The 27,668-nt window shown below is 37.8% G+C and overlaps 1 protein-coding gene across 2 annotated transcripts in view; it reads left to right on the top strand.

Annotated features, from left to right (window-relative positions):
- Positions 1–8,147: 8,147 nt before the first annotated feature.
- The window catches only part of LOC122628751 (protein-L-histidine N-pros-methyltransferase), a 29,352-nt gene continuing 9,831 nt past the window's right edge, over positions 8,148–27,668 (top strand). The window contains exons 1-2 of one of the 2 annotated variants that reach the window (XM_043811342.1): positions 8,148–8,818; positions 21,921–22,132. In XM_043811342.1, the coding sequence (XP_043667277.1) occupies positions 8,525–8,818; positions 21,921–22,132 (506 nt within the window). In that variant the 5' untranslated portion in view covers positions 8,148–8,524. The remainder of the gene's footprint in view (positions 8,819–21,920; positions 22,133–27,668) is intronic. The other variant, XM_043811343.1, reaches the window with a different exon arrangement.

Raw genomic sequence — 27,668 nt, 5'->3', positions numbered from 1 at the left:
TTTTTTCTTTACCTAAACTATTTTCGTTAATTCATTCAATCGTTTTTGTTTTACCAAAAAAAAGATATTTATATAATTTATTTATATATATTTAATAATTATATTTATATATATATAATTATTATATATATATAATAACAATAATTGAACTTAATACCGAGAATGGATGTAGAAAAATACTCGTAAGTTTTTATTGAAATTCCGACGGAAGGAAAATTAAATGATCATTTCTCGTTCGTTCGTTCGATCTTTTTTTTTTTTCTCTCTTTCTTCTCTTTCTTTTTCTTTCTTCTAACAAAAATTGCAGCTATAATTATTTAATCTGAGGATTATAGAAAACAATTCGTAATCCTTATTATTCCATGCACCGACGAGAGGAAAGAAAAAATTAAAAAGAGAAAAAAAGAAACAGAAAAATATTAAACCGTAAATCGTAATCCGTTGCGTCGATTCGCTCAATTGCCTTCCTCTAACAAAAATAATAATATTATTTACTACGCGGAGTATAGAAAACAATTCGCACTTTTTATTCTTCGCTCCGACGAAATAAAAACTAAACTGTCCGGAGAATTTCGTCGATTCATTCAATTGCTTTCTTCCAACAGAAATAATAACATTCTTTAATACGAGTAGTACGGATAAGAAAAAAAATTCACACTTTTTATTCGATCTCTTCGAAAGGAGGGGGACAAAAAAAAAAAAGGAAACGAAAAAAAAGAAAAATAACAATTTCTTTTCTCTCGTTTTCTCGTCGGGGGACAGAGTTTAAAGGGTCAAGAAGAAAAAAAAAAGAAAAAAAAGAAAAAAGAGAGAAAAAAAAAAGAAGAGAGAGAGAGAGAGAATCATTTAAAAGAATTCGATTACATTGCTTCGTCCAAGCGTTAATGTAAGTTAATGTAAAGCGAGTTAACGTAGGAAGCGAAAAATACGACATACGCCAATCGCACGATTATCGATTACCTGTCGCGAGAATGAAAGAGGAAGGGAGAGGGAAGAAGGGTAGGAGGAAGGAGATGAGGGGTGGTATAGAGAGGGTGGTATATAGAGGGTGGTATAGAGAGGCTAGAACGAGGCTGTGGTTTTGAAAGAAAAACCACTGTAGCATACGCGTCCCAGGGGGGTGCTTTTTATCGAGGCCATTATAAAGGTTTCCCAAAAGTTTTCAGAAGTCCGCCCCAGTAACGTTCGCGATCCATAAAGCACGCCTCGAGGCTGGGGCTGTTTCGTAGGAAGCGAGCGAATCGACGATTTGCCCGAACATAATGACCGACGTCGACGTGTCTAACGCCATTTATATCGAGCTCTGCATCGATCCCCTTTTTCGTCGTCGTTTATTTTTCCATTTTCTCTTTTCTTTTCTCTTTCCTGTTTTTTTTTTTTTTTTTTTTTTTTTTTTTTTTACGGTATACAGTCAAGTCGGAAAATGAATCTTTATTTTTTCGTTTAATTATAAATAGATGGTTTAATTATACGTTGGCACGTTCAATATTTTTGGATCGAATTTATAGGTGTACACTAGGTATGTATGTATATAATATAAGGTAAGTATTTTAAGTAACATATTTTATATATATGGTATATATGTATATAGAATATATACTATAAATAGAAAATCTATATGTGCATCTATATGTATGTATACATATATAATACATATTATAAAATGAAACTACGTTGCAATATCTACATGCAAAAATATATGTGTGTGTGTGTAGGAAATTATCTCTCCTTCTGAGTAAAGTCGGTCGTCTCGAAAGATAGACACGAAATTAATACTCCGATATCGTCTAACTTCCTATTAAAAGCAACGGAATGTTAAAATAGAGACTGATGCTCGCGCCATTTCTTGGGTAGTTCGGTCTTCTTGTAAGGACGAAACGAACGAGACAAACGGTCGCGTCGTGTCTCGGACTCCCCTCGTCAGACCGAATTGTGATTCGATACAACGCAAAACTCGCTCCTGTAAATCGGAAAAGAAAGGTGGAATAAAAAGTAGAAGAAGAAAAGGCAACGAAGCAGGGGATCCTTGTGATCGGAGTAAGGAAGAAGAAGAGTAGAAGAAGAAGAAGAAGAAGAAGAAGAAGAAGAAGAAGAAGAAGAGGTGGAAGGAAGAAGGGGGGTGGAAGGTAGGAGGGTGTTCGGCTCCGAAGTAAATCGAGAAGCCGCGTCGGTAGGAGTTAGTCGTTCGGGTGCGGACGACGGGAGGACTCATGATTCAGTTAGGAGTTTGAGGTTTGAGGTCTGGCCGTCATTATGTCGCCTGCCGCCCGTAGCCAAAGCGAGATAGATGGACGAATGGACGCTAAAGGAGAAAAGAGAAAGAGAAAGAGAGAGAGAAAGAAAGAGAGAGATAGATATATAGAAGAAGGTGGAGAACGAAGAACGTGGTTTGCCAGGACGAAGAGAGAAGGGAGGAGGACAAAAACGAGGCATTAGCGTTACCCGTGCTACCGTGTGTTGCAGCCTCTTTCTTTCTCTCTTTCTCTCTCTCTCTTTCTCTCTGACTCTTACTCTTACTCTTGTTCTTTCTTTCACAAGCAAGAGAAAGAAAGAGAGACAGACAGACAAACCGACCGACCGACCGACCGACCAACCAACCGACCAACCGACCGACCAACCAAGCAACCAACCATCCGTCCGTTCGTCCGTCCGTCCGTTCGTCCAACCGACCGCCCGCTGATGTCCATTTCTACTTACCAAATTAGCATTATTACCCGACGCGGACGCAAAAATGCAATCAATGTATATATCCACGACGTAGGTAGTAGGTATAGCAGTAGGACCGAATGGTAAATTGGAGTGGGAGAAAATAAGGACGAAAAAGGATGCCGTGTCGACTAAGAAGATCGCGTCGGCTTTCTTCTCTTCGTTCGGACCCTCACCCTAACCCTCACCCTACCCCTACCCCTACTCCTGCCCCTATCCCTCTCTCCCTCTTCTCCTACCTCTGCCTTTGCCCCTGTCCAGCCGCGATCCAGTGTTAACGACCCTGATTTCTTCCACTCGCGCCACCTTTCTTTCTTTCTTTCTTTCTTTCTTTCTTTCTTTCCTTCCTTCCTTCTTTCTTTCTTCCTCTCCCCCTTACTGGCGTTCGTCGCCTCCATCTTGAGAGAGGCATCGGTTTAACGCGACGACGATGACTACGCGTTCGCCACCCTTCAAGGCACGCTTCTTTATTCTTCCTCGCTTAACTCGCAATTCCATCGATCTATGTTAGAGATTTACGAACGTTCCGATGTCTATCATTATAATAATTCTTATCGGAACGGGGAAATCCAATTCTTTTTTTTTTTTTCTTTCTTTCTTTCTTTCCATTTCTCTCTCTCTCTCTCTCTCTCTCTCTCTCTCTCTCTCTCTTTCTCTCTCTCTCTTTCTTTGTCTCTTTTCCTCCCTTCAATTGTCTCAACGACAGAATAATCCTCGCGATCGTCGACGTCGTTTTTTATATCGTCAAAAAGATATAAAATTATGATCCGAGGGAGAAAGAAAAGTAAAAAAATGGAAACAAAGAAAAAGTTAAGTAGAAGGAACGATCGAATCGAAGGGCAAAAAATCAATTTTCATTTTTGCCGCTTGCCTTTTCCTCCCCCTTTTCTTCTCTCTCTCTCTCTCTCTCTCTCTCTCTCTCTCTCTCTCTCTCTTTATCTCTTCGATCTTTTTCATATAATCACGAAAAGATAAAGAGAGAGAGATAGAGAGAGAGAGAGAAAAAGAGAGAAGAAAAAAAAGATGAAGATAATATAACTACACGTGATGCTTACGAACTATGACGTTATATGAAATATAAGAAGAGACAAAAAGAAAAAGACAGAGAATAAGAGAGCAAGAGAGAAAGAAAGAAAGAAAGAAAGAAAGAAAGAAAAAGAGAAAGAGAAAGAGAAAGAGACTCGTTCGTGGCTCCTAAAAGGCGCCGATGGCTCGCAGCATGTTGCGATGATGGTAGTAGTGGTAGAGATGGTGGTTTAGCGCGTGGTAGGACGTATGGCCTCGCGTACGGTTGCTGGATGCGTAAGACGGGAAGCCTATACGTCTTACATGCCCCGAGGCTTCCAAAGTCGAGCCTTCGTTGCTCCTGTCGTACGTGAGTGCGTGTATTCTTGCGTGTAAGAAGCGCGCCCGCGCGCAAACCTGCGTGTCTAGACCAATACGCATCGTGCGCTGATGATCGTGACTTATTCTTCTTATTCTTCCTACGGAATCTTCTCTATCTCTCTTACTCTCTTCCTTTCTATTCCTTTTTCTATCTCTTCCTCTATCTCTATCTCTATCTCTATCTGTATCTCCTTGTCTTTCTTTTTCTCTTTCTCTTTCTCTTTCTCTTTCTGGTCAATCGACGTGTTCGTTTTAACACCTACAGCAATTTTCCAACACGTATCATCCGACGTCACGGATAGATAAAGTTTTGTCGCTCCAAAGAAATTGTGTATTTTTTTCTTTATATTCGTTGTTTTTTGTTCTTTTTTTTTTTCTTTTTTTTTTTTTAATATATACTCCTCTTTTGTTTATCTTGTTCTATGTATCTTTTTCTCTTTCTCTCTATCTCTCTTTTTCTTTTTCTTTATCTCTCTTCCTCTTCGTGCATGTTCTTTCTTTTCTCTTCTTCGTACTTCTTAACTCTCACTGTACGTGATATCAGTTTATTAATCGCAAAGGATACTTTTCGTATAAAAGTTACGTGATCGTTATTAAAGGAAATTTCTTTGTTAACTACGTCAAGCCCGATCAATATATACGCATATTGTCGATCGCATCGTGCTGATATTGCACTGTAATATAATTATAACAAAAGAAATATATATATATATATATATCATTCTGTTGGTTTGAAAATATCAACGAAAAAAACCTTCGTTCGAATTCGTCGTAAGTCACTCGTCGTAAGTTTAAAAACTATCGTTGGATTAATTTCTAGAACAAATTTTTCTCAATAAGAATAGATAATTATAACTTGTTAAACGATCGAGAAGTATATAGCTAAATCGAGAATAAAGTTTCGTTCCAACACACGAGGACGTTTTCATCGTCGATTAGAAAAGAATGATCGTTCCGATCCTTATCTACGTTACGAGCCGTGTAATTAAATTACTTCGAAAAGATCTGCGAAAAATTCTACTTCCTTTAATCGCATCTCCTTCGATATTGAGCGAGCTAGCTGGCTAACTTTTGCTCGCACCATAAGCTGCTAGTCTCTCTCTCTCTTTCTCTCTCTCTCTCTCTCTCTCTCTCTCTCTCTCTCTCTCTTTCAACGACGTAATTACAGACACGATAACTCATCGGCGTGTGCACGTATCCGTATGCTGGATGGGTATATATATATATATATATATATATATAGCTAATAACAGTTTGCACCTTTAGCCGGTACTAATTAACGTTTCCCACGCGCGTACCATTAATTACCATCCTTTCGATAAAAAGACGACCTCATTATCTTAAACACTGGGTTCCGGCAACAACTCGGATACATCGATCGCGAGAAACGAGGAAGATACGTTCTTACTTGCTCGTTCGATCGACGAATTTCACGCGTTCCTTTAAGAACGAAAAAATTTTGACGAAATACCTGAAAGATAAAGAAATGAAACAGAAAAAAAAGAGAAAAGATAGAAAAGAAAATTGTATATACCTATTATTCATTCAATACGAAGATTTTAATATAACAATAATCCACGTATCAATATCATTTCTCATAAACTGTTAACATTGTCCAGTCGATAATACGTATGTACATAATACATGTACACATATATTTCGTTTATATATAATCGATAAACTTTTCTTTTTAATCTGCCAACACTTCTTTTCGATGTATCTTCAGAAATATAATAAGAAAGGCCATCCGTAACACGGACGATTAATTTTTAATGATAACCGTGAAAACGGTTCTCCCTGTTAAGCCACGACGGTTAACATTCAATCTCGAAGAATTTAATCTCTGCTTTCTCGAGCGAAAACGATGAACTCGCGGAAGAGAACAGAAGAGAAGAGAAGAGAAGAGAAGCGAGGAAAAAGAGAAAAAAAACAAGAACAAGAAAGAGAGAGAGAGAGAGAGAGAGAGAGAGGACCTCTCTTCTCTTTACCGAAACGACGCGTTAGAGAGTTGGAAGAACTTCGAAATGTGACTAGAAGGAGAGGATGTAAAAGAGGAGGGTGGAAATAGTAAGGAAGGAGAAAGGAAAAGAGAACTGTGAGGGTTGAGAAGGTTGACGAAGGACGAGCAAGAGAAGGAGGTGAAGGGATGTAGGGGTATAGAATAGGGTAAGCTAAGGTAGGGGAGGAAAAAAGATGTCGTGGCTTGGATCGGGGGCGGTGAAAAATTCTCCAATTAAAAAAATCTCATTTCTCCCGTTAACGAGGGGTGGCTTGCAATTAACGTCCGACGCGAAAATGATTTATGTGACGCTAAGGGAAGCGAGGTAGACGAAGGTAGTAGAATGGTGGTAGTGATCGTAGCGATGTAGTGGAAATGAGAGTGGGTGGTGGGAGGTGGGCGGGGGTAGAAGGGTAAGGAGAGCGAATGTCGGGGAGAGGAGTGAAACGCGTAGTCCATATTACTATACTATGGAGACCTTGCCAGTATAAGGCGAGCTTATCATAAATTAATGAATTATCAGAGGGCCGGTATGGCGAGTCGTCGTGAAGGGAGGCAAATCGTGCGCGGTGCGCCAATATGCTATTTCAAATATTCATAGACCGCTACCTATGTACTTGTGTGTGTGTGTATGTATGTATATATTTATGTATATATCTATACACCAAAAATATATATTTGTGTGTGTGTGTATGTATAATACACACAGATGTTTACGTACTACGTACATGTATATATATATGTATGTATGTATGTATGTATGTATGTATGTATGTATGTATGTATGTATGTATGTATACGTAAGTACGTAGTATATACGCGTAAGAAGACGAGGAAGGAGAAACTCCGAGGAGGGAAACCCCCCTCTCGCTATATTTATTCCTCCTAAAAGTTTTATGCTCCTATTTCGTACGAGACACGCGCGAGCTTGATCGTAGCCCAGGTAGCAGATGGTAATGCGTAATCGTCTTCGCTTTTACTATTAACATTCGGGGCACGAAACTAAGAAGATATGGATATAGGACTATCGAAAATTAATCCTTAAAATTTTCATCATTTTCTGGGGATACTTTTTATATGTATTAACTTGATCGTTAATTCGATTAAAACTATGATTAATTAATATATAAGAACTCGATCTTTACACTCTATCTCTATCTCTATCTTTTTTTCTCAGCTGATCGTACGATCATACACGAACGCGATGTCATAAATAATGATAAAGAAAAAAGAAACGAAAAGAAAAGAAAAGAAAAAAAAAAAAGATCAAGACATATAAAATGGCACGATCGATTTCTTGCTAAGAATGTGCGTTTAGTTTAACCGCATTAAATAAAGGATCGCAGGTCGAGATACCGGTAAAAGAAACGAGAAATATAATTCTACTATAACGGACAAGTTCAATCACCTTCGCGCACGCTCGCGAAGAAGATTTAAAGAACGATTCTTGTCTCGTAGAAATTATAAAGTCAGCTCGCTTCTGCCATCCTGTAATCGCTATCGCGCATTCCAACAAATGCTAACTACACATCGATGTTCCGCGATTCACCTCGACGCGTTCTTTAACCTCTACCTATCGCGTCATCTCTTTCATTCTCATTCACTCCTTTTATTTCATAGTTATACTCACATTCATTAATTCTTTCTATCTCGTACACGTACACACATTTTCCTCTTTTTCTTTCTCTCCTACACTTCGCATCTCTCTGCTCGCAATACTAACGATCGAATCGAATTAAAGTCATGCATACGAATGAAAATACTATTGAATCAATCGTTACAAAGTATCACTATTGATAATCGATACTATACGATAAATATCTATAATAATTCGTAATACATAGCTTCAAAAACTCGCGGGTACTATATACGCTCCGACTCGAACCAAAGATTTCCTACTTTACCGACGACGTTGATAAGTTCGAAGGATATAGCGAGAGTTTCTTAAAAATCTCGATAGGTAGCGTCGTAAACGTTCACCAACATGGCCACGTGCTAACGAGGGACGTGTTTACGCGAGCGAATGCTGGAGAAGGAAAGAGAAAAAGGGTGGAAGGGGGAGAGAGAGAGAAAGAGTGAGAGTGAGAAAGAGAGCGGAGAGGAAAAGAGAGAAGAAGAGGTTGAAAGATAGGCGTCGCCGTCGTACTTATTTTTCAAACGCGTGTATATAACGTATCGTCTTTCGTGACTGGTTCTCGTGTTCCTCGTCGCGGCGACGACGACGTCGACGTCGACAACAATACAACAACAACAACAATAACAACAACAACAACAACGATAACGACGACGACGACGACGACGACGACGACGACGACGACACGACGACGACAAAACAAAAAGAAAAATGTTTCCGTATCATTCTTGATCGACCTTTAAAGATCGAGTACTTTGACTACGTTGTTACTGGCGTTGCTGTTTCTCGCTGTGGTGGACATGGCGGGCATCGACGTACATCGTGTCCCCAAGTGCACCTGCGAGGACAAAAATAAGGAAAATGTATTTGAGGAAGTGCAATCGACGAGACGTCGCTTTGATACTCGCATGGGTTCATCAACGATGACAACAACGATGACGACGACGATGACGATAACGACGACGACGACGACGACGACGACGACGACGACGACGACGGTTTCGAGAAATTATCGGCCACGTGGAAGTTTGGCTAGAGTTCTCTACGATAAACAAAGAGCCGACGAAAGATTAGAAGCATATGACAAAAGACAGGTTAGTCCGTGTATATCCCTCTGAATGCTATCACCAAGAAATTTTAGGTTATGAATCGTTATACCCTAAGACAGAGTCATCTGTTTCTCGTACTTTATCAACGCGGCGCTCAATGAGAAACACCACTGACGCTAAAGCGCCTGCGTTTCGTGCTTCCCGCCGCCTGAGGTCACGTCTGTCCTTCCAGGGACGTACCTATCAACGTTCGGTACCTTCCCTCTCCCTTCCAATCTTTTTCCTTTCTCTTTCTGTACTCTCTCTCTCTCTCCTTTTTTTTTTTTTTTTTTTTTGTCGAAACTTAAAACTTTTCTTCATATTATTATATTATCGTAAGAAAATTGATATTAATTATTTTTTTTTCCGACGAGGATTAAATATCCTGTGAAAAATTTTATTTCTAGATACGTATATGTTAAAAAGTATTATTTCGTTAATAACGATTGATAGGTATATGGAAATATATGATAAGGGCTATAATACGTGTATTTAAGTACGTGTATAATTAATCAGATCGAATCTTTGATTACGTCGACGCATTATCAAGCTTATCGTTCTGTTAGATTCTATACGAGTCTCTTAGATATAGTCGGTCAACGCAATCAAACTTATAAAATATATTCGCGTTAATTCTAACATCGTACATACATATATACATATATACATATCTGTTTATTAATACGAGTCGTCTATTACGCACGCTATCACTTATTTTTATACTTTTTCGAATCACACGTCAAAGATTGATTATTTATCTTTGCCGAGGAATACAGACATTATTGATACGAAAATATGAGGAATAAGAAAACAAGATAAGAAAAGAAAAGAAAAATTCTTCACCAAAGTTATTTACGTTATAAAATTTTACATACATACATACATACATACATACATACATATATACAAATATACATACATACGTACGTATATATATTTGGTCATAATTTTGTTTTCTCTTTTTTTTTTTTTCAAGAATTTTAACGAAGGTCTTTCGATCCCCGCCTTTTTTTTTTTTTTCTTTCTATAAAGAAACGAGCTCTCTTTGAAATCCGACACACACACACACACACATTTTTTACCAAACAGTAGATAATTGTTGTTGAAGAGGGTGGGTCGAGAGGAGAGGAATAAGAAGGAGGAGGGAAATGCGAGATCCGTGTCGAGGTAGGTAAAGGAAAGAGAGGAGATAGTAATAATTAGTACAATTACCGCACAAGGCCGACCACCAACTCTATCCTCGCTTTTCTGAGACGATCCTGCTCGAGAGTCAAGACCGTGCTCGGTAATTATGGGATAATTACGTCCTCGATATTCCTGAAACATCTTCGAAAACGCCTGGAGCGTCTCGTCGGAGTCTGGCTCCGCGTGAACCAAAACCTGGATCCGCCCTATTTATAATTGTAACGAAAAATTCGAAACTTTCGGTTATTCGAATCGCTTATTCATTTAGAACGAATATTTCGTACAACGTGTACAACAAAATGAAAATAAATTTTCATATATATATATATATATATATATATATATATATATAATGTTAATCGATAATTTATTTTCTTAATTAACAACGATCTTGATCGAATACGATTTTAAAACTTTCTCTTATACGTAATAACCTCGTTAACGCAGAAAAAAATTATTGAATTTTTTCTTCTTAATCGTGAAATATTCGCATTTTGCGTATACGTCGTAGGAAAGTATTAATTGATTTTTATATCTATTAAGGACGGTCTTGAAACGAGTATGATTTTAAAACTTTCTCGTGTATAACTTCGTTGTTTAATCAAATTGTTTAATTAAAATTTTTTTTTCGTATATCGAAATATTCGCATAGATATTATTTAAATACGTATAGCTACAAATTATTTATTATAAAACTACGACTTATATGTAATAGTATCGTTGGAGAATTAATAATCGAGCGATGTTACCTCTACTACGACTTGGCTACGAATGAGGGACGATAAATAAAACAAAGTCGTGATAACAACGAAATCAAAACACAGCGGTCACATTCATCCCGCGACAATGATAGAATACAAACGTTAGCGTCTTAATCTCTTTCTCTAAAAGAAATAGATAATATAACGACGAAATCAAAACACAGCGAGCTCATTTACTACGCGACAACTTTCGAGTATAGACGTCAGCGGCTCAGTCTTTTTCTCTAATAAAGAAATAGGTAATATTAGAAATAATATATTTAATTTCGTCATTCGAAAGATATATTAGAAATAATATTAGAATTAATATATTTGATTTCTTCCTCTAAAAGAAATAGGTAATATTAGAAATAATATTAGTAATAATATATTTAATTTTTTTTCTCTAAAAGAAATAGGTAATATTAGAAATAATATTAGAGATAATGTTAGAAATAATATATTTAATTTCGTCATCCAAAAGAAATAGGTAATATTAAAAATAATATTAGAATTAATATATTTAATTTCTTCCTCTAAAAGAAATAGATAATATTAGAAATAATATTAGTAATAATATATTTAATTTGTTTTTTTTTCTCTAAAAGAAATAGGTAATATTAGAAATAATATTAGAATTAATATATTTGATTTCTTCCTTTAAAAAAGATAGATAATATTAGAAACAATATATTTGATTTCTTCCTCTAAAAAAGATAGGTAATATTAGAAACAATATTCGTAATATTCATAGATTGAAATTATATTAATTTAATATCAAAGACATCGTTATAAACTTATGCGTATATTCCAAACGTGTCTTTGCGTGTTGGAGAAAATCGATAAACAATCATTATTTACAAGTTTAACGACGAAATCAAAACAAAGCGATCTCGTTTACTACGCGACATTGGTAGAGTACAAACGCTAGCGTCTTTATTTCTTCCACTAAAAGAAATAAATAATATTAGAAATAATATTCGTAATATTCGTAGAATGAAATTATACTAATCTATTATCAAAAATATCGTTATAAATTTACACGTCTATTCCGAACATATTTCTGCGTATTAGAGAAAATCGTAAAACAATCGTTATTCACAAATTTAACCAAGAGATTAATCCTTAGCTATTAACACGAAAAGAAAAATAAAAAAAAAAAGAAAGAAAGAAAGAAAGTTAAAGAAATAGGACATCGCAACGTTACGATAATGATATAATCGTAGACAGAAAACGAGTTAAGTTCTTTAACAGAGAAATTAATCAATTTGAAGGCAAAACGAAGTTAACAGTCAAATCGTTTCATTCTCATCGATATCACTCTAATCGACGTTATCGACAAATATCTAGAAGAAAGTAAATAGGTCGTTTCGTTCATTCGTTCGTTCGTAATGGAGTAGAGAAAACGGGATCATTATCATCGTGAAGGTTTCTAAAACTAACAAAACTACGTAAGGATTTTTCACAATTTTTACGTGTTCGTCGTATAAGAAAAGAAAAGACGTACGATGACCAGAAGAAGAAGAGACAGCTCTGTATGTACGATGTGTGTGTGTGTGTGTGTGTGTGTGTGTGTGTGTGTATACGTGTGTCTCTGCGTACATGTCTCTCTATCTCTCTCTTTCTCATTCTTTCTGCGACGATAGCAACGTCGACGAAGAGATGGAAACTTATTAGAAACTTTTGCTTGAAGAAAGAAGAAGAGGAAAAGTTTTTTCAAGTTGTGTGTGTGTGTGTATAGCATCGTTCGAAAAGAGTAGGAGGAAGACACAGTATCGTATCGATCGTAGAGATCCAAGGATCGATCGATCGAGATACGTTCGTGGAAACTCCCACCTTCTCCTTCTTCCTTACATCCTCCTCATCCTTCTGATCCTTCTCTCCCTTCTCTTTCTCTTCCTCCGGCAAGTCGAGCATGGAAAAACAATAACCCTCTTTATCTCCAACGTTACGAGAAGGCACTTTCGACGGAGGCGCGTAAATCGATTCGAAAGGTCGGCCGCGTCGCGTGGGCGTCACTGAGCGGATTCTCGCGGCTCTGAGACGGTTTTCTTAGGGAGGTGTGAGGGGTTGAAAGTTGAAAAAAGAAAGAAACAAAGAAAGAAAGAAAGATAGAAAGAAAGAAAGGAAGGAAGGAAGGGAGAGAAAAAAATTTGAAATTCGTGGGAAGGTTTGCGCTTGGAAGGTTTTCACGTTGAAATCGACGCTGCTCGTTTTCATCGTCGTCGTCGTCGTCGTCGTCGTCGTCATCCTTCTCCTCCACCACCACCACCTCCTCCTTTTCTTCCTCTTTTTTTTCTTTTTCTCTTCGTCTTGCTCATCCTCTTGCTCATCCCCTAAGAATTTTCGACGCGTCGTAGCTTCTTTTCTCTTCTCTCTGCCCCTTCCAAAACCTACCAAGACCCTTCTGAATCCTATGTCTAATATCCCTAAGCAAGGAACTCGCGCGAGGAACGAAAGGAACTTTACTCGAAAGGCGCCTGTGTTTTAAGCTTTTAAAAATGGCGAGACGAGCCAAGGAGGACCCACGTCAGCTCCTTCCTTCCTACCGTACTACTATCGTTCTATATGAGAGAAAGAGAGGGAGAGAGATGGAGAGAAAAAGAGAGAGAGAGAGAGAGAGAGAGAGAGAGGTGCTTCGGATGCGGCACAGGGCGCTGCTTTGAAATATTAAGTGACTGATGGATGAGACTCCTGAGGGGAAAGCACCATCTCTTATTTTTACTCGTCTATGCTTTTTCGGTTTCTTCTCTTCTTTCCCCTCCCCCCCTCTCTCTCTCTCTCTTTTTCTCTCTCTTTCTTTCTTTTTTTCTTTCTTTCTTTTCTTTTTTCACTCTCACTCGTTCCAACTTTATAAATATTTCTCCTTTTAACTTTGTAGTTATCTGAAAACTTGGCGGTACTTAATTAATTAATTTCCCATCAGATTTTTCTACCCTCTAACATCTTTCAAGATAAAATAACTCAGAGTTGATGATGGTAGAAGATTGAAAGAATAAAGATAAAAAAAGAAGAGAGAGAGAGAGAGAGAGAAGGAAAAAAGAAAATTAAAATCAACGAGTGGTTGGTTGAAGGAAATATATTCACGCGTTACGTTCCTCTTCAGATTTTTCTTCGTCTATTCCTACGAGTAATGTCTACCTGTCTGATGGCGGAAAGAAAATGAAAGAAAACAAAAGAAAAGAATGAAGGAAAAATTGAAAGAAGTAAAAATGAAAAATCGATCGATAGTACTTCGAGAAAGGGGGAAGGGATAGATCATCGCAATATTCTTGTTGATCGTTGAACGATGATCGTCATGTCGAAGATAGATCGCGTTTATACGATAAACACGTTCCTGTAATCACAGTCGACACGCATGGCAGGCGCTAAATGACAATGTAAATAATGTCGTTCGACGATATTCATTAACTTGCTCATGTAGAACGTCGATGGAAATAACCATAATCGTGACCCGTGAAAAATAGAGAAAGAGAGAGATGGAGAGATAAAAATTCAAGAAAGATGGCGACGTAGAAGAATCGGTTGATACGCCTTCGTCTACTTTATAGCTAAAGAACAAATTCTAAAGGCATTTATTATTGACGTTTCTTCGTTTAAGAAATTTCAAAGAGTAGATCTTTTCTGAAGACTGATATTTCAACGATGTATATATGTATCTGTGTATGTTTGTCCGTGTGTGTGTGTGTGTGTCCGAAAGGGATCTTTCTTTTATCGATCCATATGATCTGACTGAATCTTTCGATGCTTTACGTACGCATACAGAAGACCGGTTACGTCTCTGCCGAAAAAGCATGATTCCAATGTGGACAGGAGCGTGCCTTCGAACTCGCGTACGATTTGTATTTATGTCTTTATTCTTACGAGGGATACCGGTTTTTAAGAGAGAGAAAGAGGGGAGGAGAGAATGAAGTGTCTCTCTCTCTCTCTTACGTAATTTACTTTTACTCGCTTTAAATACTTTTCTTTATTTCTTTTTCTTTTTTTTTTTTTTTCATGATCAAGCATTCGCGATTTTCTTTAATCAAAATTCCATCTTGTTATATATACAATATTGATCGTATTATTTTAATTAGAAAAGAAAAAAGACATATATATATATATATATGTATATAATGTGAGAGAAAGGGGGAAAGAGAATGAAGCATCTCTCTATTGTAATATTTACTTTGATTTCGTTCAGATACTTTTCTTTATTTTTTCACGATCACTCGAGATCTCTTCGTTAATAAAAATTTGATCGTTTTTATATACAATATCGATCGTATTATTTCGATAAAAAAAAAATATATATATATATATACATATAGAATGATCATTTTTTGATTCATACGATTCATTCATAAAATGTTTCTTATATTTATAACGTAAAGGAGTTTGTTATTTTTAAAGTACAGTTGAATGTTCGTGCAGATAATTAGTATAGACGAGTTTGTCTCAAGAGAAGTAGATATTGTATGAAGAAGAAGAAGAAGAAGAAGAAGAAGAAGAAAAGGATCTTGCGATCTGCGCAAAAGTATGATAGAGAAAGATAAAAATTGAAAACGTGCTATGGCTCTCTTCTGACACACGCTTTGTAATTTGCAAGTTATTTCGCACGGTTCTATACATATCGGATAACGTAGCCTCGAGGTGAACGAGGATCGTTATCGACTCTCTCTCTCCTTCTCTCTCTTTCGAAATATACCTTAAGGCTATGGCGTAAGTCTAGATACAGAGAAAGAGAGAGAGAGAGAGAGAGAGAGAGAGAGAGAGAGAGAGAATGTTTGAAAGACAGAGAGAGAAGAAGAGAGTTTAGAGACTTTAGAGACAGGTAGATAAGGAGATAGATGTAGATATGAACGAACGAATAGATAGCTAGTAGATACGCTAATCTCGTTTTATCTTGAGTCTCGGGACCTTTGACCCTTTGCCTTTTCTTGTGAAATTAAATTTATAGAAACTGAAAAAAAGATCGACACGAAAGAACGGAAAAAAAGAAAAAGAAAATCTCACCGATCGAGTAACGAAAGGCTATCATTTTTCTTATTTTTCTTTTTCCTTCTTTTTTTCGATTTGTTTTCTTCCAATTAATTACAATAAATTTAAATTATAGTCGGGAGTAAAACTCTAGTCGAAAATAATCTTCGTTAACACGTCTGCCGATTTGACGAATGTAGTAAGTAGCTGAGCGGAAAATAAACAATTTGAAAAAGAACGAGGAACCTTTTACTTATTTATTTAGAAAATTTTACTACTTAATAAACATCATACTCTAATAAATATGTTTAATAAAATTATTACAAAAGAGAAGAGAAGAGAAATAATAAAAATTCCGCAACTTTTTAATGAGATCATTTAGTAAATATCAATTATTAAATAAACAGATATAGATCAGAATAGATAAGTGTAATTGATAAGAGTATCCACGGTTAAGATGAAAAGTAAAGAGCATAAGGAAGTGTTCGCACGTGTTTTCACGCACGATCGGTCACGTGGCTCGCGCCACCAACATGAAGAAAAAGAAGATGAAGAAAGAAGGAAGGAAGAAAAAGAACAAGAAAAAGAACAAGAAGAAGAACGAGAAGAAGCTACGAGGCTAAAAGTAAGAGAAAAGCATAAGTAGGAAAACTCGAGGAAGTAAAGACTACGGTGTGTTTTATCTTTGAAACCTATAAGAATTCCTCGATAATGAGCAACCGGCCAATGGACGAAAAAAGATGAATTCTTTTCTCCACTCCCCTCTCTTTCTCTCTTTCTCTCTCTTTCTCTCTCGAACGTTATCTCGCGTTCATGTTATCTTTCTTTAGCGTTATCCTTTCTTTCGGCAGAAACGAGAGTGATATTCTAGGCGCGAGCTACCTCGTTAGCCGATATCGTCGATCTCGTCGATGAAAAGTTCTCTCACTCTCTCACGGTTAGTTACACCTCCGACGCTTTTTCCAATCAGCTCTTTTACCGCCTCAAGACTTCTTCTTTCTTCATTCTTCTTCGTTCTTCTTTCTTCTTCATTCTTTTTCGTTCTTCTTCTTTCTTCTTCGTTCTTCTTCTTTCTTCTTCATTCTTCTTCGTTCTTCTTCTTTCTTCATCGTTTTTCTTCTTCTTTTTTCTTCTTCATACTTCTTCGTTCTTCTTTCTTCTTCGTTTTTCTTCTTCTTTTTTCTTTTTCTTTTTTTTTTTCTTTCTCTTCGTATGATCTCTCATCTAAAAAGAGAAGCACTCTCTTTTTCCTTCTCCTCCTCCTCCTCCTCCTCCTTCTCTTCTTCTTCTTCTTCTTCCTCGTCCGCGTTTGCCTCTCGCGAGAGAGTGCATCCCACGTTGGTTTGACGCGAGAAAAAGCCCCTCGAGATAAGCAGAGCGACGTTTTATACGAGATTTCGAGACAAAGGGGAAACGCTTCGAGGGTGCGACCAACACCAACAGCAACACCACCACCATCGCCATCACCATCGCCATCCTTTCTTACTCCTTCGTCGATAGTGGGATTGATTTTTTAAAAGGGAACTCTTTCTCCTCCTCTTCTTCTTCCTTCAACGCGAATATTACTTCTCTTTTCTCATTGAATTATAATATTATTCTTTTTTCTTTTTTTCTTTTTTTTGGTCTTTTTTCTGCGTTAATTGACAGCGTTAATTCTGTCTAAACCTAATCCTTCTTTCTTCAAAGGACTAAACTTAGTTAGAACGCAGCTTTGTAAATTGTGTAAATTGAGATGTACGAAATTGATAATTTTTTAAAGAAAAAGATTAAACAAGAAAGGTGTATGTATACGTTAATGAAAATTATGTGACGCCTACGCACTACGTATTAATATTATTTTAATAACTTGGATAATAAAATATAAAGAACGAATTAGAATACGAATTAGAACAAATTTATGAAAAAAGATGTAGATTTAATGTATGAAAATTACGCGGCATGTCATATGGATTGACATCGTTATCTAATGAAACGAGTTACTTAATGAAATAAAAAGAAAAAAAAAATTATGCAATTGATTGAAAAAATTCGTAATGATCGAGATAGATATTTATTACAAAGGATTAATTATTTATGAAACTAATCGAATATCGAGTATATTGTTCGATATCTTTGTTTTCGAACGAAATATCGAATTCCATTTCTCATCCCTTTTGCCAATACTATCGTAGTTTCACGCTCGGCACCACCCGCAGCAATAGCATAATGGCCACAGGAAGAAGAGAATGCGCTTGACTCGCGATCCTACACGGCTTTGGAATCCGAAGAGCTCCACGTACGTACGACCGGCCAAACATCCCCAGTATTCCTCGCGAAAAGCATAAACTGCCTCTCGAGGTCGTTCTTTATCGTTTACACTTTACGTTGAGTTTACACGTGCTTCTTACCGAAAAGAACGGACGAAGAAAGAGAAAGAGAAAGTGTGCGAGTAATTGTACGTATCTTTTTTCTTTTCCTTATTTTTTTTTTTCTTGTTTTATGTTGACTATAATTTGTTTTACTCGTTTTGTTAAATGGAGAATTGTTATATTTAAAAAATGATCACATTATATAATCTAAGATCGTTATAATATTGTTATCGAATTATGAATAATACAAGTCCAAAAAGAGGGGAAGAAAGCAACGCAAAGATGAAAAATTGAATTCTCTAGATAGCAAAATATATATATATATATAACAAAAAAAATAAAAAAAATATATATATACTATTACTGTGATAATCATTGTCGTATTAATATAAATTATGAGTTACATTTAAGAGTTAATCGCTACTAAAAAAAAAAAAAATAAAGAAAAAGAAGAGACAAAAATGAATAAAACGCGATTAAATTAGAGTTAGAATGCGTACCATCAATAAGTATACACAGAGAATGAAAATGAAATAATGATTTATTTCGTGTCATGTCGAAGACATTCGAACATATGTAATCTACGATCGATTATGTATGTATGTACATACATACATACACATACACACACACACACATATTATATACCTATATTAAAAAGAAGGAACAAAGCACAACGTAGGACTTATAGCCCTATAGGATGATTTAATATTCGAGCGAGTCTCTTCGCGTTTTCTCCACACGACGTGTAGGGACCGGAACCCTCTCTCGTTTCTTTCGTCCGCATCCAAGATGAGATGCGTTTGAAATGTTAGAAACCCTAACGAACTCGTTATTCATGAAACGTGCTCTTGATCCACCGAAACGTAACTATTCGCAACGCGGCAAGAACTCGTCCGATCTCGGGATAAAAGTCGATCGTTCGTCCTCCTTCTCATCCTCCTCTTCGTCGTCTTCTTCTTTCTCCTCCTCCTCTTCCTCCTCTTTCTCTTCCTCTTTCTCTTTCTCCTCCTCTTTCGTTCCTTACGACTGGTTTCGCGCTCCTTAGATGGCGATGATTCTCTCTATCTGTTGACTTTTTCAATTCTACTGTAGCATAATTATTTTACATCGAACACGATAAGAAAGAGAGATTTTTCTTATATCCAAAAAAAAAAAAAAAGAGAGAAAAAGAAAAAAATTCTACCCATCCGTATCTATTAAATCTCGTCTATAAGGTGTTACGTTAGAATTAAAAAAAAAAAGAGAGAGAGAGAACAATTTCAACGTCACATCAGATAAAATAAATCAAACAACACCGAAATTGCTTATTTTAAATTATATTTTCGATCTGAGAAACACAAGAAACGCATACGCATTTTATTCAATTTATCTATCGATCTGTGATAATTTCTTTCTCTCTTTCTTTCTATTAAATGCAATGTTATTTAAGAAATTATCAAAATTGCAATTACACGAAGGCGATCAACGTTAAGACTAAAATCATTTCTATCTTGTTTTATATATTTTCTTCTTTTTCTTATCCTCTCTTTCCTTTCCTTTTCCTATCTTTTCTTTTCCTTATTCAAATATATCTAACAATAAATACGATTCTTATAAGATTGCTATTGCAAGGAGAAGAAATTTATCGTATCGGTGAGAAGTTCTGCTTCTGTCGTGAGAGTTAAGCGAGAAGCTACGCAAAGATCGGTAGTCATTTGAAGCGAAGTCGTCGGAGTCGCCGGTGAGAGACGTTGATTTAGATGGCTGTGATTTCCGAGTTGGCTACTCGTCCTACGAGAGTGCGAGAGGATCGACGAGAGGACTATACATACATACATACATACATACATACATACATACATACATACATATATACATACATATATACGTATATAGGTATATACATAGGTATATGTGAGCACTATAAGGATGAAGGTGCGTAAAGACGTCGAGGTTGTCTTTCTCGCTTCCTCTTCCTACGAGACGATTTCCCCCCTCCCCCTTCTTTCTCCCTTCACCCTTTCTCTCTTTTTCTTTCTCTCTTTCTCTCTTTCTCTCTTCTTCTTCTCTTTCTTTTGCTACTCAGCGCCACGGAAAGTTGCCACTAATGACAGAAAGAGGAATGCTGTCCGGCAGCGCGCGACCACGTCGGTAGCCATTTGTAATTCTCCGTGAGAGAAGAGAGAGAGAGAGAGAGAGAGAAAAAGAAAGAGAGAGAGAGAATAAGAGGAAAAAAAAATGGCGAAAACATCGAATCAAGGTGCGACGACGATGGAGGAAGACCTGGACAGGTTGGAATTAGCGACACGTTGCCGCTCGTAATTAAAATCGCTTGGGGTTGCCCTTGGGAGATCTTTTTATCGTTTGGCTATTACCTTCGATCGCGCGATCGGATGAACGAATGAAAATCTCTCTTCTATCTCTCGCAATCAAGTATTTTCATTGTCAAATCAAATTAGTGGATATCAAGACGTTAACTGTTAATCAATTTTTATATCGTCGTACGAAGAAAATCACTACGATCTGCCATGATTTCATCTTATAATAATAATAATAATAATAATAATAATAATAATAATAATAATAATAATAATAATAACAATAACAGCAACAACAATAATAATAATAAATAAACAAATAAATAAGTAAATAAAAGGATATAGAGGGAGAGAAAAAGAGAGAGAAAGAGATAGAAAAGGCAATCGACAGGACGTTTCTCAAAGTGTATTGTCGGCCAATCGGAGTATCGCATTCGTCACAGTTAATTCTCCGTGGTGCAGAGGCGGACTGTTTTAATTAGAGAATCTAATTGATGGTCGGTGCCTGGCGTGGCGGGCTTAGCTGCCGAGCGACCCATAAACGACTTCTTAGACCGACGCACCTGGCCGGCCATGGTGTTAATTACTCTCCTTCTGTGGCCTGCTCCTTCTTCTTCTTCCTCCTCCTCCTCCTCCTCTTCATCCTCGTCCTCGTCCTCATCCTCGTCCTCATCTCCCTCTTTCTCTCTCTCTCTCTCTCTGTTTTTTTTTCTTTTCTTTCGTTTTTTTTTCCTTCCTTTTACCTTCCACCTTCGGACGTTCCTTGTCCGTGAATGGCCACGAAGAAGAAGAAGAAGGACACGCGCGGCGAGACGAAAGATGAAAAAGGAAAAAAAATTTTAAGAAGAGGAGAGAAGAGAAGAGAAGAGAAAGAGCAACAAGTGTCCCCCGTCGCGAGGCGCAAAAGCATTCCTAATTACGCCCCTGCCCTCGAAGCGAAACGAGACAAAAAGCCCCTTGATTACATTTTCGTATAATTTCATCGTGCGGCTCGCGCCATTAACAGAGAGAAGAGAAGCGGCGCACCCCGCGCAAATTAGATCGATTCCTTAATGCCTCCGGCCAAGTAATTGGTTCTCATTCTCGGAAGCTGACGGTGAAATCGGATATCTGTCTCTCTCTTTCGCTGATGCTCGTTCTGGTCGACCGGTCGAGAAAGAGAGAGAGAGAAAGAGAGAGAGAAAGATACAGGTAATTGCCTTCGCGACGACGCGTCTCACAGCGAAAAGGCGACTCGTCTAAGAAAATATCGTTAATATAAGTTCGATAACGACGAGATTTTATTCGTTAAATTGCGATTACTTTTAGTGTAGGGTTCTTCGATCAAAAAAAAAAAATAAAAAATAAAAAGTTGTTCAAACGTTTCGTATTCGGCGATAATAAGTTGGATTGATAATGGTAATGTCATGATAATTACAATTAAGAGTAACCTTTTTCGTTACGATGATCTTCAATGGAAATAATTAAATAAATAAATAGATAAATAAATAAATAAATGAATGAATGAATGAATGAATGAATGAATGAATAAATAAAATGAAGTAATGAGTCGAATGACGTTGATATTTCTTCGCAGTGGTACACGGTAGACACCAGCAAGATACGAGACGATTTGCTAAAGCTATGGGTTCCTCTGGGTGCGGGTCCCTGCCGGGACCAGCCGGATAAAGCCACTGAGATTTTCTTGATGAGATCCACCGAGAGGTCTGACTCTTTGCCACTGCAAGCCTGGCATTCGTTGGCAAGATCGGCCCTCTCTTGGTTCATCAGTCGCACCTCCATCAATGGGTAAGTCGCTTTGACCAAAGTACAATTAACCTCTCTCTCTCTCTCTCTCTCTCTCTCTCTCTCTCTCTCTCTCTCTCTCTCTCTCTCTCTCTCTCTCTCTCTCTCTCTATCTCTCAACAAAAAAAAAATAAATAAAAAAAAAAAAGAAAGAAAGTAATTCCCTTGAAATTGATCCTCTCTTTAGAACAATAAATAACTGGACGATTGAAAACAACAACAACAAAAGCAAAATAATTGTACAATACCAGCGTGTTGTCTTCGATAGAGCGAATTGGAGAAGGGATTTAATTTGAGGAAAATTCTCTAATCTCATGAAAAGCCCAATGAAAATTTGTTAATAAGAGATTCCTGTTATTTTGGTATATCCTTAGGCTAGTGCAAAAGCAAGACCTACCAAAGGTAGGATCGTTTGCGAGGTGATGAAAGGGGGCCTTCCCTTCTCTCCAGTTAATTAATAACCACGGAGATACGATCTCCGCCTATCTCACTGTCCGTATAGTCTCGACAAGCTGGTGGCAAAGGCCCTGCCATGCCCGTTCCCTTTCCCCCTCGTTTCACCGACCGTAGTGGAACCTTCTCTATCTCATTCTCTCTCTCTCTCTCTCTCTCTCTCTCTCTCTCTCTCTCTCTTCTCTCGAGTGTTCTCTCTTTCCATCTCACCTGGCGAGGTGGTCCGCCGAGAGGAGGCAAAGAGAGAAAGAGAGAGAGAGATGGAAAACAGGGGAGAGAAAGAGCCACGGTTATTGATGGCCAGCTTTGTTTGCCCTCGAACCGTTTATTAAAATCCAACGCGGGTGATTAACCTCTTCTCGAGGCGCGTCGTCCTGCCAGCTACCATGCGAAACACCTCCGCAGCCGCCTCGTCCGTTTATTAAAATCCACCGTGGCTATGGTGGTTCTGGCTACTAGGCGGGTACAGGATCGTTCGTTCCTTCGTTAATCGTTCGGATCGAAGAAACGTCTAAATCCTTTCTAAATCTTGATCTAACTATTTCGAGTAAAACGTGTTCGTGTATACTCAGTATACTTGCTCTTATATCTACTTGTTCTTGTATTTAAAAAGGAAAAGAAAAAAAGAGAAGAAAAAGAGATAAAGACAAATAGGATCTCTTGAGAAAGAGAGAGAGAGAGAGAGAGAGAGAGAGAAGGAGGAAGAAAGAGGATACTTTTCCGTGACAAAAGTTAAAAGTAAAAGTCAGAACTAAGAAAGGTAATTCACGGTGAAAATCTACGACGACTGAGTCACCTGGATGACGTTCGCATGACGTTACTACGCGCTCCTGCTGAGAGTATTAATTACGTTCTCTCCGTGGTTGATCCTGCAGCTTCTCTTCGCTTCATTTTCTCTCTCTCTCTCTCTCTCTCTCTCTCTCTCTCTCTTTCTCACGTGACTCCTGACTACGAAGACCGCGGGCTCTCGCAAATTAATCATAATTAGCGGCGAGATGTCCTCCATCAAAGTGCTGCTTCTTCTTTCTTTTGAAAAAGAGAGAGAGAGAGAGAGAGAGAGAGAGAGAGAGAGAGAGAGAAAATAAAACGAGAAGGACGAATTAACGTAGAATGATGAAAAGGGAGAAACAGAGATAGAGAAAGAGAGAAGATCGATAGGTCGAATACATATGTATATACATACCTACCTATCTACCTACCTACCTATCTATATACCTTATATATCCTTTCCAAATCCTCGAAAATTTCACTTCGTAATTTTCGACGCTTCAAAAGGCAGGTGAGATTGCTTTTGGTTTCTTCCATTCTCTGTGATTTCTGCAGGTATTCCAATGTCAATTAACATCGATCGAAACGGCAATACCATCATCCTCCAAACCGTAGACCAACGTCGTTATTATAGCTAATTGCTCAGCGGAAATCTAAAACTCCTCCCTCCGGTAGGAGTCTCTTCCTTCGAGGAATCCTTATTTTACACTCTCCGTCTGATCGGTATCTCGATGCAAATTCGGTTGTTAAAGGTATCGTTTGCTTCAGAGAAACCTCGGTAATTACTAGCTGTCTGTCTACTATTGCAATAATCGTCGAGTCGTCCTTTGCTTTTGTAATTTCTCGAGTCTCTTCGAAGGATCGATCGACGTGAACTTCTTTTTTTATTACGTTTTCTCTCTCTCTCTCTCTCTCTTCTATTTTTATTTTATTTATATATATATATATATATATATATACAAAATGATATATACACACATATATGAGATCACGTTTTAATAGTAAAAGGTATGTGCATGTCTATCATCGAGTATAAATGAAGGATCGAAAAATTTGAAAAGAGACGTAAAAGTGACACGTTCCCGTCGAAGTCAAATCAACGAAGATAGAAATAGAAAGAGAGAGAAAGAGAGAAAGAAAGATGGAGATTCTGCAGAGGTTCGCAAGAGCAGACGGGATGGCTCGATGGCCAGTTTTTGTCTCGATCTCCGGCGTTGCAGGGAGGATGAGATAAAAGAGGAGGAGAAAGAGGAGGAGGAGGAGGAGGAGGAGGAGGAGGATGCCGAAGTGGCTTGAAGGCACTCGGATGAAGAGAGGAGTCCGTTTAGTCCCGCACGCCACCTGTTACCTCCCTGTCTCTTCACCGCTGAAGCTCCCTTTTTAAACTCCGAAGCGAAGGGTGACAGGAATCTTAGCTTTGTCCTTAATATCTCCGCCGAATGCATACTGCATACGAATGCGATCCCATCCTTTCGAGGGCCTTGATTCGAGCCCTTATTTGCCCTATTCCTGTGGAATCCAGCTTTAAACTTTTTTCTTAACTCTTTCGCTTTTCTTCTCCTCCTCCTCCTCCTCCTCCTCCATCTCCTCTTTCTCCTCCTACTCCCACTCCTACTCCTACTCCTACTCTTCCTCCTCTTTCTCTTCTTCTTCTTCTTCTTCTTCTTCCTCCTCCTCCTCCTCCTCCTCCTCCTCCTCCTTCTTCTTAGCTTCACCAAAGTGTTTTCTTTTCTCTTTTTCAAGTTGACGAATGGCGTGTCTCCGAACCTCCCTCTCTCCCTCCCCCATCCACCCTCTTTCTTGCGCAAAATCAATGATCGCAAAACGTTAGATAGATCATCATTTCTATCTTTCGATTTTCTCATGATTATTATGACGAATCGTTGCCGAACCTAACGCGCGTAGCATCTCAGGAACGTTTCTCTTACGGTAGGTGCAGTTCATTGAACGTGTCTCATCGTCATGACAATCCGGATATGGACATAACGTTGTCGTCGTCGTCGTCGTGGTCGTCGTCGTTATCGTTGTCGTAGTCGTTGTCTCGGGCTATACGGAAAGAGGTAAATACGATTTTAATGAGCGAACAGGAGAGCCACGTGTAATTTCGTATCGCGTGGGAATCGGGCTATACCTTTTTTCGTTAACACGAATCGCTCATTTTCCGGAAGCAACGTCGGGAACAAATGTTGGCGGGAAAAGATTACGCCGATTATCTCTGACGAGCCTGACCAAGGGTTAGAGCCCGAGCTCTTACAACTTATCGTCGAATAAGTCGATGATTTAGACACTATGACGGTAGACCATCTGTCCCCCACGTGACAGAATATGGGAACCTGAGATGAAATCAATAAGTGGCAAAAAACAAGTAAAAGACAAATAAATAAATAAAGATAATAAAATTTTCAAAAAAAAAAAAAAAAGGAAATTGACGGACCAACGTCTTCAATAATTACTACTACTCATTACGCTTACGATCACATCTGTAAAATTTTATTTTTCAACTGAACTCCAACTCGTAATTTAATATTCATCAATGAAGATCAAACGAACAAATTAATATATTAAGATTTAATATAGAAATATATTTATTTGAAGGTTTTAATCCACGTAAGAAAATAGAAAGGAATATTGTCGTTCTTGTCACTCGAAAGCTGCCTTCGATCTCTCTCTCTCTCTCTCTCTCTCTCTCTCTCTCTCTCTCTCTCTCTTTTTCTTTCTCTTTTACTATCCCCACAGCATCCTCCGATTGGTCCGTCGAGACAGCCGTTAGTTCGTTGGTCAGTAATTATCATTAGCGCGTTTGCGCGGAGAGGGTCGGCCGTTGGTGTTTTCTTCCGATTGGCAACCCTCTCCGTAATTAATCGAAAAGCGCAGGCGCGGCTCCTCGCACCCTCGAAGGAAAACGTATCGGCACCGCCTCACCTCTCTCTCTATCTCTTTCTATCTCTCTTTTTCTCTCTGTCTTCTAACCCTCTCAGATACAAGAAAGAGAAGAAAATTCTTCTCTATCTTTATCTGCCTTTAGAAACTTTCTTCTCTCGTGGTTGGAGCATCGACGCCCCAATCGTTAATTAAAACCCAGTGGGTGGCGTTTCCTCAAAAGAGAAAGAGTAAGAATGAAAGAGAAAGAGAGAGAGAGAGAGAGATAAGGATAGAGGAGTTTGCGCCGTGCTAATTGCTCATTAACCCTTTTAGAATCGTGCACCGCCCAGGGAGTGGCCAAACTCGTCTGACAGTCTTTTAACTTGAAGCAAAAAGGGGGCGTTTACAATTTCATCGAATTATTTCTATTTGCTCGTACTACCTCATTCTCGTTTAAGATTGGTAATTGAATTAATTAACCAGTGGATAAATACGATGAAGATAATTGAGACTCTTATTGTTGCTGTTGTTGTTGTTGTTCTTTTCGAGTTAGAGATCCTTATGATTGCGCTCATTAATTTTAAAAGATATTTTTTATGGGACGTGAGGCATTACGTTGTTGATTGTGAAGGGTAGTATTTTTTGTTATTACCCTTTTACGAGTAACACGCGAAGTGTATATTATATTTTTAATTGAAAATGTCTCTTTACCTTGACAAAATGAAATGTCACCGGATGTCAAAGCCACCCTCCCTTTGTGTTGCACGTGAATTAGACGTTCGTTTCAAGCTCTCCTTCTACTTTCTAAAAGGGTTGCATTAAGGATCGTTTAGTATTTTCATTTTTACAAAACATATATACGCACGTACATACATATATATATATATACATACATATATATATATACATACATATATATATATATATGTACGTTCGATCGATCATCCAGGCGCAACCCTGAACGTATCAAAGGTAGGAATACTACATCGACGTGATCCTCGCAAACGCGATCGAAGAGTCCTTTAGCGTTCATGTAAAAACTGGACACGACTTCTATCCTTCTCTCTCTTTCCCCGTTCGTCTATAGACGCGTCCACCTTAACAAATACCCCTCTTGACTTCATCGATTCCATGGTTGCTCATATCGACTACCATCTTTCTTTTATTGATATCCAATTTTTTATTGAATTTTTTTCGAATTAAAAAGAAAAAGGAGAGAAGGAAAAAAAACAGAAAAAAGAGCATAGGACAGATGTATTTGCTTAGATGAAAGAAGAAAAGGATAATTGGTAAAATTTTTTTTTTTTTTTTTTTTTTTTTTAGAAACGTTGATAATGTTACTAGTAAAAGAAAGAAAGAAAGAAAGAAAGAAGAAAGTTTATCATTGACGATAATTCGAAAACTTTTATAATCCCCGAAATTATTCTCGCTTGGTGAGAATAAAATTACGCGAGTT

This window comes from Vespula pensylvanica, chromosome 4 (genome assembly GCF_014466175.1).
Source record: "Vespula pensylvanica isolate Volc-1 chromosome 4, ASM1446617v1, whole genome shotgun sequence".
In the NCBI taxonomy this organism is placed as follows: domain Eukaryota; kingdom Metazoa; phylum Arthropoda; class Insecta; order Hymenoptera; family Vespidae; genus Vespula; species Vespula pensylvanica.
The sequence above is the reverse complement of the archived record's forward strand: the minus strand, read 5'-3'. Positions and strand labels throughout refer to the sequence as shown.